The sequence below is a fragment of the Haliaeetus albicilla genome, chromosome 20 (genome assembly GCF_947461875.1).
Source record: "Haliaeetus albicilla chromosome 20, bHalAlb1.1, whole genome shotgun sequence".
Classification (NCBI taxonomy): domain Eukaryota; kingdom Metazoa; phylum Chordata; class Aves; order Accipitriformes; family Accipitridae; genus Haliaeetus; species Haliaeetus albicilla.
Window position 1 is genome coordinate 11,094,475 of NC_091502.1, and position 12,605 is coordinate 11,107,079.

The 12,605-nt window shown below is 40.9% G+C and overlaps 1 protein-coding gene across 4 annotated transcripts in view; it reads right to left on the reverse strand.

The window, feature by feature from the left end:
* The window catches only part of AASDHPPT (aminoadipate-semialdehyde dehydrogenase-phosphopantetheinyl transferase), a 68,126-nt gene that overhangs the window by 24,668 nt on the left and 30,853 nt on the right, over window positions 1-12,605 (reverse strand). Inside the window, exon 6 of one of the 4 annotated variants that reach the window (XM_069808280.1) lies at window positions 2,824-7,311. The exons of the other annotated variants lie outside the window; for them this stretch is intronic. Coding sequence (XP_069664381.1) covers window positions 7,141-7,311 — 171 coding nt within the window. The 3' untranslated portion in view covers window positions 2,824-7,140. Of the gene's footprint in view, window positions 1-2,823; window positions 7,312-12,605 lie in introns of those variants that run through there. 4 annotated transcript variants of the gene reach the window in all.

The window sequence follows — 12,605 nt, forward strand, 5'->3', positions numbered from 1 at the left end:
TTAGGGGCAGTCCAAGCTCCTGCTTTCTGCCTCCGGTCAGAGATTCCCATGGATAAAATGGATGTGACTGGCTAACTGAGTGAACTTCAGCCTATTTCAAGATTAAAGGAAAGCAACTTTTTAGAACACCGAACCAAGGCTGGAAACATTAAAATTCTATGACAAGAAATTCACTAGATAGTTGGAAAACCTTAACAGGAATTTTGGAAGTGTGTAATATGGATACTACTATTTAACCTTGAGGGGAAAAAAAAGAAACCCAAATAAAAGGATTGAAATAATTTCAGCTGCTTTGAGACCTTAGAGCAAAGCAGAACTAAGAACTTCTCTTTGTGACTTAAAAGCTAGCATTAATATACTTTCAACTTATCTTTTACATTTATTTCCCCTTATTACTTGCAGTACAACATTAAGATCTTCACATATAATTCCTTGACTCATCTTTTCCATTAATTTACTAGGGAAACATTGCACCACTTTTTGGTGATGATACCAAAACATTTTCTTGTCAGCTCAGTGACAACAACCTGCCAGCAGGAATTTTCAGCATGCTGGGACTAGCCCATTAAAAGTTGTTGCAGCAAAGAGTACCTCAGGCAGGTGCATTAGAGGTCCTGTGGTACCAAGGGCACAGCACAAGGCATACCGACACACGCAGAAACAGGATGGAATTGATGCCCCTGCTTATTCAGGTGCTTCACACTCAGCTAAGTCCTCAAATCCTGACACAATCAAAATCTCAGTGCCCTTGTGGAGCATCTGACTAGACTTAAATGCCTGAGTAACTTAACGGGATAATAATCAAATCCAAAGTGAGACATTTATACATCTACAACACAGCTATCAAAACCTAAAAATACAAACCTGAAGAAAACCACATCCAAGTCCTTTAGAACTTTGCCATTCATGAGAACGTTACCATTTCCTAAAGCTCCATCAGTCCTTCCAAGCTCTGGTATCGCATACAGGTCTGCCATTGCACCTTGCTTATGCTGGGAACCTCGGTGTTCGCTTCCTGCCCTAAGCCTGCTCAAGATGTTCAACAGGCACCCCTAAATCCCTAGTACATATCTGACAAGCAGTCTGGCAAACCTTTTAAGTACATTTAACACACAGCATTTCTAAGCTTGGAACTTCAAAAAAAATGCTTGCCTTCAGTAGGACCTATACCTTTTTTTTTTGTGGCAGATTGGTAGGTAGTGCACTTGCCTTGAACACATCTGCAAAGAAATGACTTAAAATTCTTTATTCAGAGGATTAAAACTTTGATTAAAGGGTAGAAACTCCTTCAGAATCCTCCTCAGCATAAGAAAAATGTATCCCCTTTTCAGAAACAAATTTGATCAGCAGGTTATAGGCTCATATAGGCAGGGTTACTACTCAGTAAAATTCCTAGCAACCAAGAAACAAGAAATGAAAGTTTGAAATTAGCACTTGAATAAGATTTTGGCAGGAGAATAAAAAGTTTGGGGTTTTGTATCCTGTTACCATGGCTGCTCATATGTTTTGTAATAGCCACTGGATAAAACCTTTAATCATCAGAAACTCCCACCTAGTTCAGTTTGAAGAATTAGACTTCATTAGTTATACATAGAGCAAGTTGGATGTGACAACATCTAGACACCATGCCCCAACCCAAGCCATTCCTTCTCTTGTTGGGCTGATAGCCACTGAAAACATAAAAAGGCAGCTTTAAAATGTATTCAAATTCAACTATTCAGTTGTTAGTAGTGATGCAAACTATTTCCTAACAGATTATACACATTTATTGCAGATACTTTTCTATTTGCACTATGAAGAATACATCTTTATATGGCGGGATGCTGGGCAGCTTCTCTAACACTCTGAAGTATGAGAGTGCTTTTTCACTGCTTTGTAAAGTAGAAATAAAGGTGTCTAGGTACCTCTAGATGTTGGAGGATCAAAGATGCATTTCAACTCAAAAACCCATTTTCTTACTGTTTACATCCCTTATAAATCCAAAACAATTTTTCAAGGGTTTTAAAGAAAACCCTTGTGCAAGCAAAAGTGCTTTTTCTGTGTGAATAAGCTCCTACTACAACATAAAGAACCTTTGTGTTCTACAACATAGTTCCAAAAAAAATTCTTCAGAAATTTCCTTAAGTAACACTATGCAACAGTGTAGCCTTGCATTTGAAAATACATATCGTCCTACAAGCATTAAACCCCACACTATTGCAATTTAGACCAAATGAGGAGGCACTCACTCTAACATAGAATACACAAACATTATGTCATAGTTATGTCAAGAAACTAGGTTACACATTGTTAAATTAAAATTGCAGGAAGAAACCAGGGAGTGTCTTTGTCACGGAAGACAGACCTGAACACACCTAGTCTTATAAAAATGCCAGAGAGTGGACAGCTGGTCCAGACCTTTGTTTCACGATTCATCTATAGGATGTCACTAAGAGTATACAGCTCTGAGTTCCCATAAATTGTTTCAAAAATAACAAAGGAGTGTTAGGCAACTGTAGGGTATGGCGTTCGGAAGATCTCGCGATGTCACGGAAAGATGGAGGGTTAGTCACAGCTCCTGTGACATATCTGTAATCCCGCCTACCCTTGTTAGTATAAAAGGAATTAACTGCGCAATAAAAAGCAGAAGTTGACGCTCACACTGTGTGTGTTATCTGTCTCTTTCCCTGGTCTGGGCCGACCAGTGATCTAGTCGCAGCACCTTGATATGTAGCGAACGCTACAGGCAACTGTTTCAGTAATCCCACCTATGTCTGGATCTAAATAATAGTGAGATAAAAAAAATAACTGAGAAAGGTAGAACCATAAATAGACAACACAAAATCAGAGCACAAACATAAAATAACCCACTTTTTATTTCAAGAAAGAAATTAAACTCAATCTTATCAGAAATATTAGTCATACACAGTATCTGGCCACAAAAAACTACATACAGCACAAGAAAATAACATTTTACAAAAAGTGACTTTTTGAAAAAAAAAAACCAACAAAAAACCTTTTAAAATGTTGGCTCTTTTGAGAAGTCAGAATTTACTTTCATGCTTACATTTTCTACATAATGTAGAGCAATCCAAAATATCCATATTCTGGAGGAACATGAAGCGCAAATTAGCATGTCCAGCCACCTGCAGAATTAGGCAGCAGTTAAGGAGGAAAATCTAAATCACTGTTTTAGACTTGGTTATATCAATTGTGCCCAAGCACCATTTACCATCCTTGTAGAATGTAGCACTATAATCTTGTAAAGCTCCAACAAAGAGACAGTCTATGCTCACTTGAATAGCTATCTTTTACTTCCTATCTGGATTTTCTTTGTAGGTCATGGTTTTATTGCAGTCAGCTGCTGCCTGAATGTTTACAAGAACATATAGTTTACAACCATATTTACACTACTTTTGCTGCTACATCTATGATTTCTTGTCTAAGATAAGTACATTTGATTAACATCAGTGCATTTGATCCCATAATATAGTTAAAATATGTATCTTGCATAGGTGTACAGACTTTGTGAAAGGCTAAGAGTGAATTCCTATGATCCACTTTTCAAAGTTACAGATTTTCACATCAAATGGCACTGGTCTCTCGTCACACAGCTGCAAATTGTCTTGAACAGTTTTATCCTCTGAAATTCCTAACCACTCTAAGAATTTTTATGCAGGATAAACAAAGGTTTAAACATGACAATATATCCAAACTAAGACACATTTATTCACTTTTGACAATCTGTTCACTGAAGACCGGAACTTTTTAAAACATTTAAAAAATTTTTTAGGTCAGACTATGAATAGCTACTCCTCAGAAACACTGCATTGATCTGCAGTCTAGGGCAGCAGATCTGATCTAGGATCTGAATCTGTACTTGAGTAACAGGGAGGCTGCTGAATCCTGTTCCATAGGGAAAAAGACTACCTAGTCACAGTCCCTGCTGGGAAAGGCTCACGTGGAGCAGAGCTTGTGTTTCTGCAGCTTCTTACTCTTTAGAATCCAGGCATGTGGTACAGTCATGTCTTGGGCAGTATATAGAAAACAAAATGGATAAAGGAATGGAGCTCTAGAGAAGGAACCTGAAGGGCAGAGGACTTCTAGACATAACTGGGAAATTTGTTGCAGATAGAAGAGTGATGGGAGACCAGCAAAGATCAGCTCATCTGCACTGGACTGGGCCAACAACATCAATTAGTGAGGGAAGCTGGAGCTGTGCTGGACCAGTATTTCTAAAAACAGCAGCAACACTATGGACATTAAGACTGTATTCTGAGGAAATGCAAGGAAGCCAGTGTTACGGCCATGTATGGATACAGGGCTCAGTTTTTCATATAAGGGAAAGTATAATAAATTAAAAAGTGTGTGAAATAATAAAAAAATATCTTAGAGCTGTGAGATTACATAACTCATCTGTACACACTGGCAACACTTATTTCAATACATGCCTCTGCAGTACACAGATGCCCAGAAAAAAATTCTGATGACTTTAAGAAGGATCATTCACATTCATAAAGAGTCAGAGTGTCTTGCTGGCCTTTTAGCAGCATGCTTTTAGCTGATAATGCTATAACTATGCAGCTGCTCTTTTCCACAGTGGTAAAACCAAGTGTAAAAATTCTGTCTGTTTGCACTGACACTAAACCACCTGACTCAAGCAGCTCCTCACAAGGCACTACCATCACCTAACCTTACTGCTACCTAAGGTTAAAAAAAAAAAATTAACCTTTTTTTTCAAATAGCTCAGTGTAAATCAAAGACATGGAAAAAATCATAACATGAGGAACTGCAATCTTCTAGATGATTCTGTCTGGTCTGTTAGAAACTATGCTTTTGTTTCATGGAAAGCTAACCAAAACAAACTCCTTTGTTTTTCTAACCTTTCTAATTAGATATAGACCTGAAAATTATCATATTCCTGGCAAGCAATCCAAGTGTAATTTTCTAATTTAACAGAACTGGTTTGTCCTCTACATACATGCAAGAACAATATTATAAATAATTTCAGTAGAACTTTTTAAACTCTTTCCAATGAGAGAAAAATTAGGTTTTGAGACACTGTCACTAGGCAAAAATAACTCATCTCTAATACAAAATGAATTCCTTTATCCCCAGAAATATCGCCAGATCTGAAAATTTCCTATTCATCTCACCCCATATTTGCAGTTCATTTCACTGTCCCAGCAAAAAAGTTGGCAATTTTAACTGGCTGGTACAGCTGCAATTGATGGGGTCCTCAGTGACTGGTGAGGATTGGTATGTACTGTACCAGTTAACAGCCAGCCAGCCATGGAGCTCAGTACTCTCCAGCCTCTCATACTCTGAACAGGCCTCCTTATTCAGCAGACTTCCTAAAACTGTGGCAGAACAAGTCCTTTCTTTCAGCTTGGCAATGCTTCTAGTTATCTCAGCTCTTAAGCACCTTCATGTGCTTGCCAATCTGGGATTACAGTACACTTCAGGTAGAACAGAATAAGACAGAGTCAACTGAATCAGTTAAAAATATCCTACACCAGTAAGTGTTACCATTATATACCCACTGAATAGCCTTTTCTGGCCTCGATGGAGTGCCAACTATTTCTCTCAAGTTGCATTTCATTTAAAAAAAACAGTCTGGAATACTTGACTTACAATTTGTATATAAATTACTCCATATATCTGTTAACTTCAGCTTTGAAGTTACTGAACATCTAATTTAACCCCTGTGGAGTCTGGAGAGAAGAGCTGCTGCTTCACTGATTTGCAGTTTTGGAGGAAAAAAGCAAAACACCAAAAACTATGATTAGCATGCAAGATGAGAGAGTCATTGAAATCGAAACGAAAATATTAATCAGAACTGGTAGAAGTAGGAAAGTTTAACAGCATATTTGAATTCAGAATTATCTGCAACAAAATTCCAAAAGCTTGTATGATATTGCAGAACTCATACCCTTCTCTCTCTAAACCTTTTCTTTATCTTTGTAATAAGGCATGGTTTCAATGGTTACAGTACATGTAGACTCTCCTTTAGTCAGAATACAGGGTGCAGCCAAGTTGTACGCAAACCTGAAGTCACTGAAGATCTATGTTTAACTGTAGGACAGAAATGAACTCTTTTCAGTTGTGAAAATCATTCCATTCAGTATGACTCGTTCTGTTCAGTACATGTCCTTACATTTAGATGGACCATGACAGATCTATGACTTCTAGAAAAAGTGAGAGGTAATGGCACAAAATAGGATTTGTTTTGAAAAAGAATACAAATACTCTAAAGGTACACTCAAGATCTACAGATCTCCAGAAATTTTAATTCACTGTAAGACAATAAAATATTCTGTCTTCAGATGTTACAAGCCTATTTGGAAAAATGTAAATAGGTTTTTTTTGTTTGTCGCCCCTACCCCCCCCCCCCCCTGCCCCTCATAACTTAGTGTCTAGGACAGTACAGATGTAAATGCAAGTCTAGGAAAACTGAACTGCTGTTTGGCTCATATCTGTTGCTGAGGGAAAAAATACGAAAAGAACTGTTAAAAATTAATTCCTAAGTTACATACAGGAAGCTTTAATTAACAAAGATTGTAAGTGAAAAGGATATGAAATACTTATAATTCCCTGCCTCAAACTAGTTTTGCACTGATGTAGTTCCAGGATACTAAGATTCAGACTTCTTCGTTCTGCTATTACACAAAGTGTTGTACAAACACTTGCACCACACAGCAACAGCAAAAAGATTTGTACCAATTCTTCTGGCTTTATTCAGCCACCCGAGAGTAAACCTATTATTTTTGTAAGAGAAAAGGCAGCATCATAATTTAAGCTTCAGCATAAATGAAGTATTGAAACACATTTTTATATATTAAACACTTGTTGACTAATCGACAACATTATTGTAGCTCTGCTCCCTGTTCCTAGCATGGGTCATTACTGAAGTGTAAGAACCACAGGCATGGAAAAGCAAAAAAGCATGCGGCCAGCTTAGACTTTTCACTCAGAATTCCTTCAGTGAGGAAACACGCATCTTCCTTAAGATATTGATAAAGAATGTCAATTTTAAAAAGGTGAAAATCATACTGTTAGTTTAAATAAGGAAAGGCATGTTTTATTTACACATGTGCACTTATTCCCACATGCTGAATTATGTAGAGTATGAGCATAAAAACTTTGACAATTTTCTTTTTCTTATAAGCATTCTGATCTTGAATGTGAATTCTGTGTCACTGGACTCTCCTGCTTAGAACAAAAATTATCCCAATATGCAGAATCCTCAGGTGTGACTGGAATACCCGATGCAACTAAATCTTCAAAAGTCAGTACTATAAACTGTGGTTGGTTAGGCTCCATGGAACATACCTAAGGAAAAATACGTATTAGTATTACATGAATCAATAAATCTCCATTTTCTTCCTGCAGTATTCCCCGTCCAGTTTAAACTACACATTGCCCACTGAAGCAGAAAGAAAATATTCCAGTTGAGACAAATGTCACTATCCCTAATTTAGGCTATACAGTAACTAACAGAAACATGTAACAGACCACACAGAAAAAGCAATTTTTTCTTTGAAACTCAGTGCAGAAAAGGGAAAGAATGAGGGATAGAGAATGCTGCAAATACCATATAATGAGTGTTTAAGTCCAGAAAAGAAGGAAGAAAAAAACCCACCAACAAACAAACTGTACTTCATTCTCCAGCAGACAAGATTATTTGAGATGGTAGCATGAGGATTTATTCCACTAGAGGTGTGCCTGTTCATACTCTTTTCAATACCAGCAATCACTGGAGTTGTGTTTGCTCTCTCAAACTCATGCTATTTCAGGGCAAAAGTGGTCACAATCAACCCACTATTCCCAGTGTTAAATCCAGATTAAGTACAGAGTGAGATACTGGAGGTGAGCGTGTCATGGTCTCTGCATTAGTTCCATCACTTCAAGAAAAAAAAATCACATTTCAAATTAAAAAAAGGTTTGTTTTTTTGAGCACATGTTACTGTGCAACCTGCTGTATGCTATCTGTAAGTATAACTCTTTCCAAACAGCAGGACAAATAGTACAGCTGTATGAATCGAACATGAATATAGCTGATCTAAGTTCGGCATTTGCTCAAGCAACATATTCTTAATATTTAATATTTGACAGAATTCAGCAGGCCTACTCTGCAGTGGGGTTATTCCATACATCACACAAATTGACATGTTTCTGATGCTGGCTAAGGTACTGTTAACTGCTTGGGGAGTGAATACTCATGTCTGGTAATCACAGAAAGGCTGAGACTGGAAGGGACCTCTGGAGGTCCTCTTGCCCAAACCCCCTGCTCAAGCACAGCCACCTAGAGCCAGTTGCCCAGGACCACATCCAAATACCTTTCGAGTTTCACCAAGGACAGAGACTCTACAACCTCCCTGGGTAATCTTGGTCATCCTCACAGTAGAAAAAAAAGTGTTTCCTAATGTCCAGAGGGACCCTCCTGTGTTTCAGCTTGTGTCCGCTGCCTCTGCTCCTGTAACCAGGCACCAATGAAAAGAGCCTGGCTGTCCAATTTGCACCCTCCCTTCAGGTATTTAGATACATTACTAAGATCCCACTGAGCTTTCTCTTCTCCAGGCTGAACAGTCCCAGCTCTCTCAACCCTTCCTCACAGGAGAGATGCTCCAGTCCCTTCATCATATTTGTGGCTCTTCGCTAGACTCTCTCCAGTATGTCCATGTCTCTCATACTGAGGAGCCCAGAACTGGACATGGTTCTCCAGATGTGGCCTCACCAATGCTGAGTAAAGGGGAAGAATCACCTTTCTTGACCTGCTGCTAATACTTTAATGCAGCCCAGGATACCATTAGCCTTCTTTGCTGCAAAGGGTCATTGCTGGTTCATGTTCAACCTGGTGTCCACTAGGACCCCCTATGCCTTTTCTGCAAAGCTGCTTTCCAGCTGGGTGGCCATCTGCATATACTGGTGCCTTGGGTTGTTTCTCAGCAGGTTCAGGACTTTGCACTTCTCTTTGTTAAACTTCATGAGGTTCCTGTTGGCCCACTTCTCCAACCTGTCAAGGTCTCTCTGGATGGCAGCGTGACCCCCTGGCATATCAGCCACTCCTCCCAGGTTTGCATCACCAGCAAACTTACTGAGGGTACACTGACCCATCATACAGATCATTAATGAAGACGTTAAATGGGACTGGACCTAGGTTTGACCCCTGCGGAACAGCGCTACTGGCCTCCAACCAGACTTTGTGACACTGATCACCACACTCTGGGCCCAACCATTCAGCCAGTTTTCAGTGCACCTCACTGCCTGCTTATCCAGTACGTGCATCAACAGTTTCTCTAGGAGGATCTTATGAGAGACAGTGTCAGAGGTAGAAGGTACTGAAGTCCAGGTAGACAATATCCACTGCTCTCCCCTCCTCTAGCAGGCCAGTCATTTCATTCTAGAAGTTTACCAAGCTGGTCAAGCATGACTTGCTCTTGGTGAAGCTATGCTAACTAGTCCTGATGATTTCCTTTGTCCTTGATGTGCCTGGAAATGGTTTCCAGAATTAGCTGCTCTGCCACCTTTCCAGACATCAAGATGACAGGCCTGTAATTCCTTGGGTCCTCCTTGAAGATAGTGACATTTGCTTTCCTCCAGTCTCCAGGCACTTCTCCCAGTCACCATGATCAACCAAAGATTATTGAAAGTGGCCTCACAATGGCATCTGCCAGCTCCCTCAGCACTGTGGCTGCATCCCATAAGGGCTCAAGGACTTATGTACGTCCAGTTTACTTAAGTATTCCCTGACCTGTTCCTCTTCCAACAGGGGTACATACAACTTCCTTGCTCCCTCCCCTCTGGTCTCTGGGACCTGGGATTCCTGAAGGCCAGTCCTGCTAATAAAGACTGAAGCAAAGGTAGCACTCAGCACCTCAGCCTTTTCCACGTCCTGGTACTCAGGGCCTCTGTCTCATCGAGCAAAGGGTTCACATTTTCCCTTTGTTTCCTATGCACTTATAGATGCTCTTCTTGTTGCCTTGGACATCCCTGGTCAGATTCAATTCCATCTGGGCTTTAGCTTTCCTAACTTTGTCCCTGGATGCTCAGACAATGTTTCTGTATTCCACACAGGTTACCCATCCTCTGTATGCTGCCTTTTTGTGTTTGAGTTTGGCTAGAAGCTCTTTGTCTATCCACACAGGCCTCCTGGCATTTTTTCCCGACTTCATATTCATTGGGATGGAACTCTTTTGAGCTTGGAGGAGGTGATCCTTGAATATTAAGCAGCTTTCTTGGGCCCTGCTTCCCTCTGAGGCTTTACCATAGAATCATTTAGGTTGGAAAGGACCTTTAAGATCATCGAGTCCAATCATTAACCTAACACTGCCAAGTGCACCACTAAACCATGTCCCTAAGTGCCACATCTACACGTCTTTTCAATACCTCCAGGGATGGTGACTCCACCAATTCTCTAGGCAGCCTGTTCCAATGCGTGATAGCCCTTTCGGTGAAGAAATTTTTTCTAATATCCAATCTAAACCTTCCCTGGCACAACTTGAGGCCATTTCCTCTCATCTTACCACTTGTTACTTGGGAGAAGAGACTGACCCCCACCTCGCTACAACCTCCTTTCAGGCAGTTGTAGAGAGCAATAAGGTCTCCTCTCAGCCTCCTTTTCTCCAGAGTAAACAACCCCAGTTCCTTCAGCCACTCCTCATAAGACTTGTGCTGTAGCTTTCTTGCTCACCTTTGGACATGCTCCAGCACCTTATCCCACAGGACTCTTCCTAGAAAATCTTTCAGGAGGCCAAAGTCTGGTCTCCCCAAGTCCAGGGTTGTGAGGTCTCCTCCCTGCCCCAAGGATCCTGAACTCCACAATCTCATGCTCACTGCAGCCAAGGCTGCCTTTGACCTTCACATCCCCAACAAGCCCCTCCTTGTTGGTGAGTAGGAGGTCCAGCACAATGCCTTTCCTCATTGGCTCCTCTATCATCTGGAGAAGGAAGTTGTCATCAATGGACTCCAGGAACTTCCTGGATTGCTTATGTCCTGCTGTGTTGTCGCACCAGCAGATACTGGGGTGCTTGAAGTCCCCCATTGCGGCAGAGGATCCACAGGGGCATTGCACACAGACCAATGTGATCAAGTGAAGTCCATTTACTACAACTTTCAGCACAGTTATATACCCTATGCGCTTATGCACGCACCTTATACAATGCTCTGATTGGTACAATATCTCATTTCATGCGGCGCTATCTTATCCTTTCATTGGCTGCTCAAGCTTCTTCACAAGGCGTCTTGTGGTTGCTTATCTTGTTCTTCCGCATCCAGGAGTTGTTTGTCAGGCTCTTATCTTCCTTTTCCCAGCGTACAAGGACACAGTGTCCTTGTCCGCTTCAGCACTTTGTATGCTTATGCTTCGTTCCACCTAAAGGCTGGATTGCTCACATGTCCTCGCTCAGCCAAGAAATCCTCAACACCCCATGATGACCAGGGCCTGTGAACATGAGGCTGCTCCTATCTGTCTGTAGAAGACCTCATCCACTTGTTCTTTCTGGTCAGGTGGCATACAGCAGACACTCACTATAAAGTCACCTTGACCTGTCCTCTCTTTAAACCTAACCCATAAACTCTTAGCTGGCTCCTCATCCATCCCCAGGAAGAGCTCCATGCACTCCAGCTGCTTTCTCACGTAAGTGGCAACTCACCCTCTGCATCTTCCCTGCCTATCTTTTCTGTACCCCTTAATCGCAACACTCCAGCCATAGGAGCCATCCCAACACATCTCCATGATGCCAACAAGACTGTAGCCCTGCAACTGCACACAGATCTCTTAACTCATCATGTTTATTCCCCATACTGTGTGCACCAGTGTATAGGCACTTTAGAGAGGCACCCCAGCATGCTGAGTTCCTGGAGAGGGTTTGGGGTATTTGTCCATAATGGTGCCTTGTAGGTACTTGCTTGCTTACACGCAAGCGCTGGAGGTGGCCCCATCTGAGGCCCTTTTTGTAGATTCTGTTATCCCTTCCTGTCACATCAATGAAGGTAGGTTAGTAAATAGGTAAAAGAGAAAAAATATCTATTCTCTGCTTCAGCATTTGAGCAGTAAGCTACTGTTAGGAATAAATGGAGAGACAACAAAATGATTCGTGTTTGTTGTAACAGCACAGCAAAACTCAAAGTTGCCCAATGCAGACTGAAAGCAAAAGTTAATTAAGCTGCCTGTCACTTTATATCCTTGCACAAGGGACATGGTATTGAGACATTCCTGTTCATCTGGCATTTTGGAGATGAGGTAAAGCTGCAGGAACTGTGCCTAGAGCCATGCGAGTGACATCACAGATGCATACTAAGTATGAACTAAGCCTCAGAGCTAAGAAGACTGTTAACAGATCTCATTTGAACTTCAGCACATGCTTGTCTGAAGACAGGTGTGCTCTGACTGAATTCATCACAAGTCCTGTGAAATTTAGCAAGTGATAGATGAAAAGATATTTTATAGCCCACATAGGAATTATAAAGAATTATAAACTCAGCCATCTTTCATTGAAATCTGCCTCAGATAACTGTCTAGATCTAGGTAACGGTGCAGATAAATGTTCTGTCTCTTCAAGCATATAGCAATCACTAGCAGACATTTTGTTAAGAGTTTTGACTCTAGAGAATTTAAATTACAG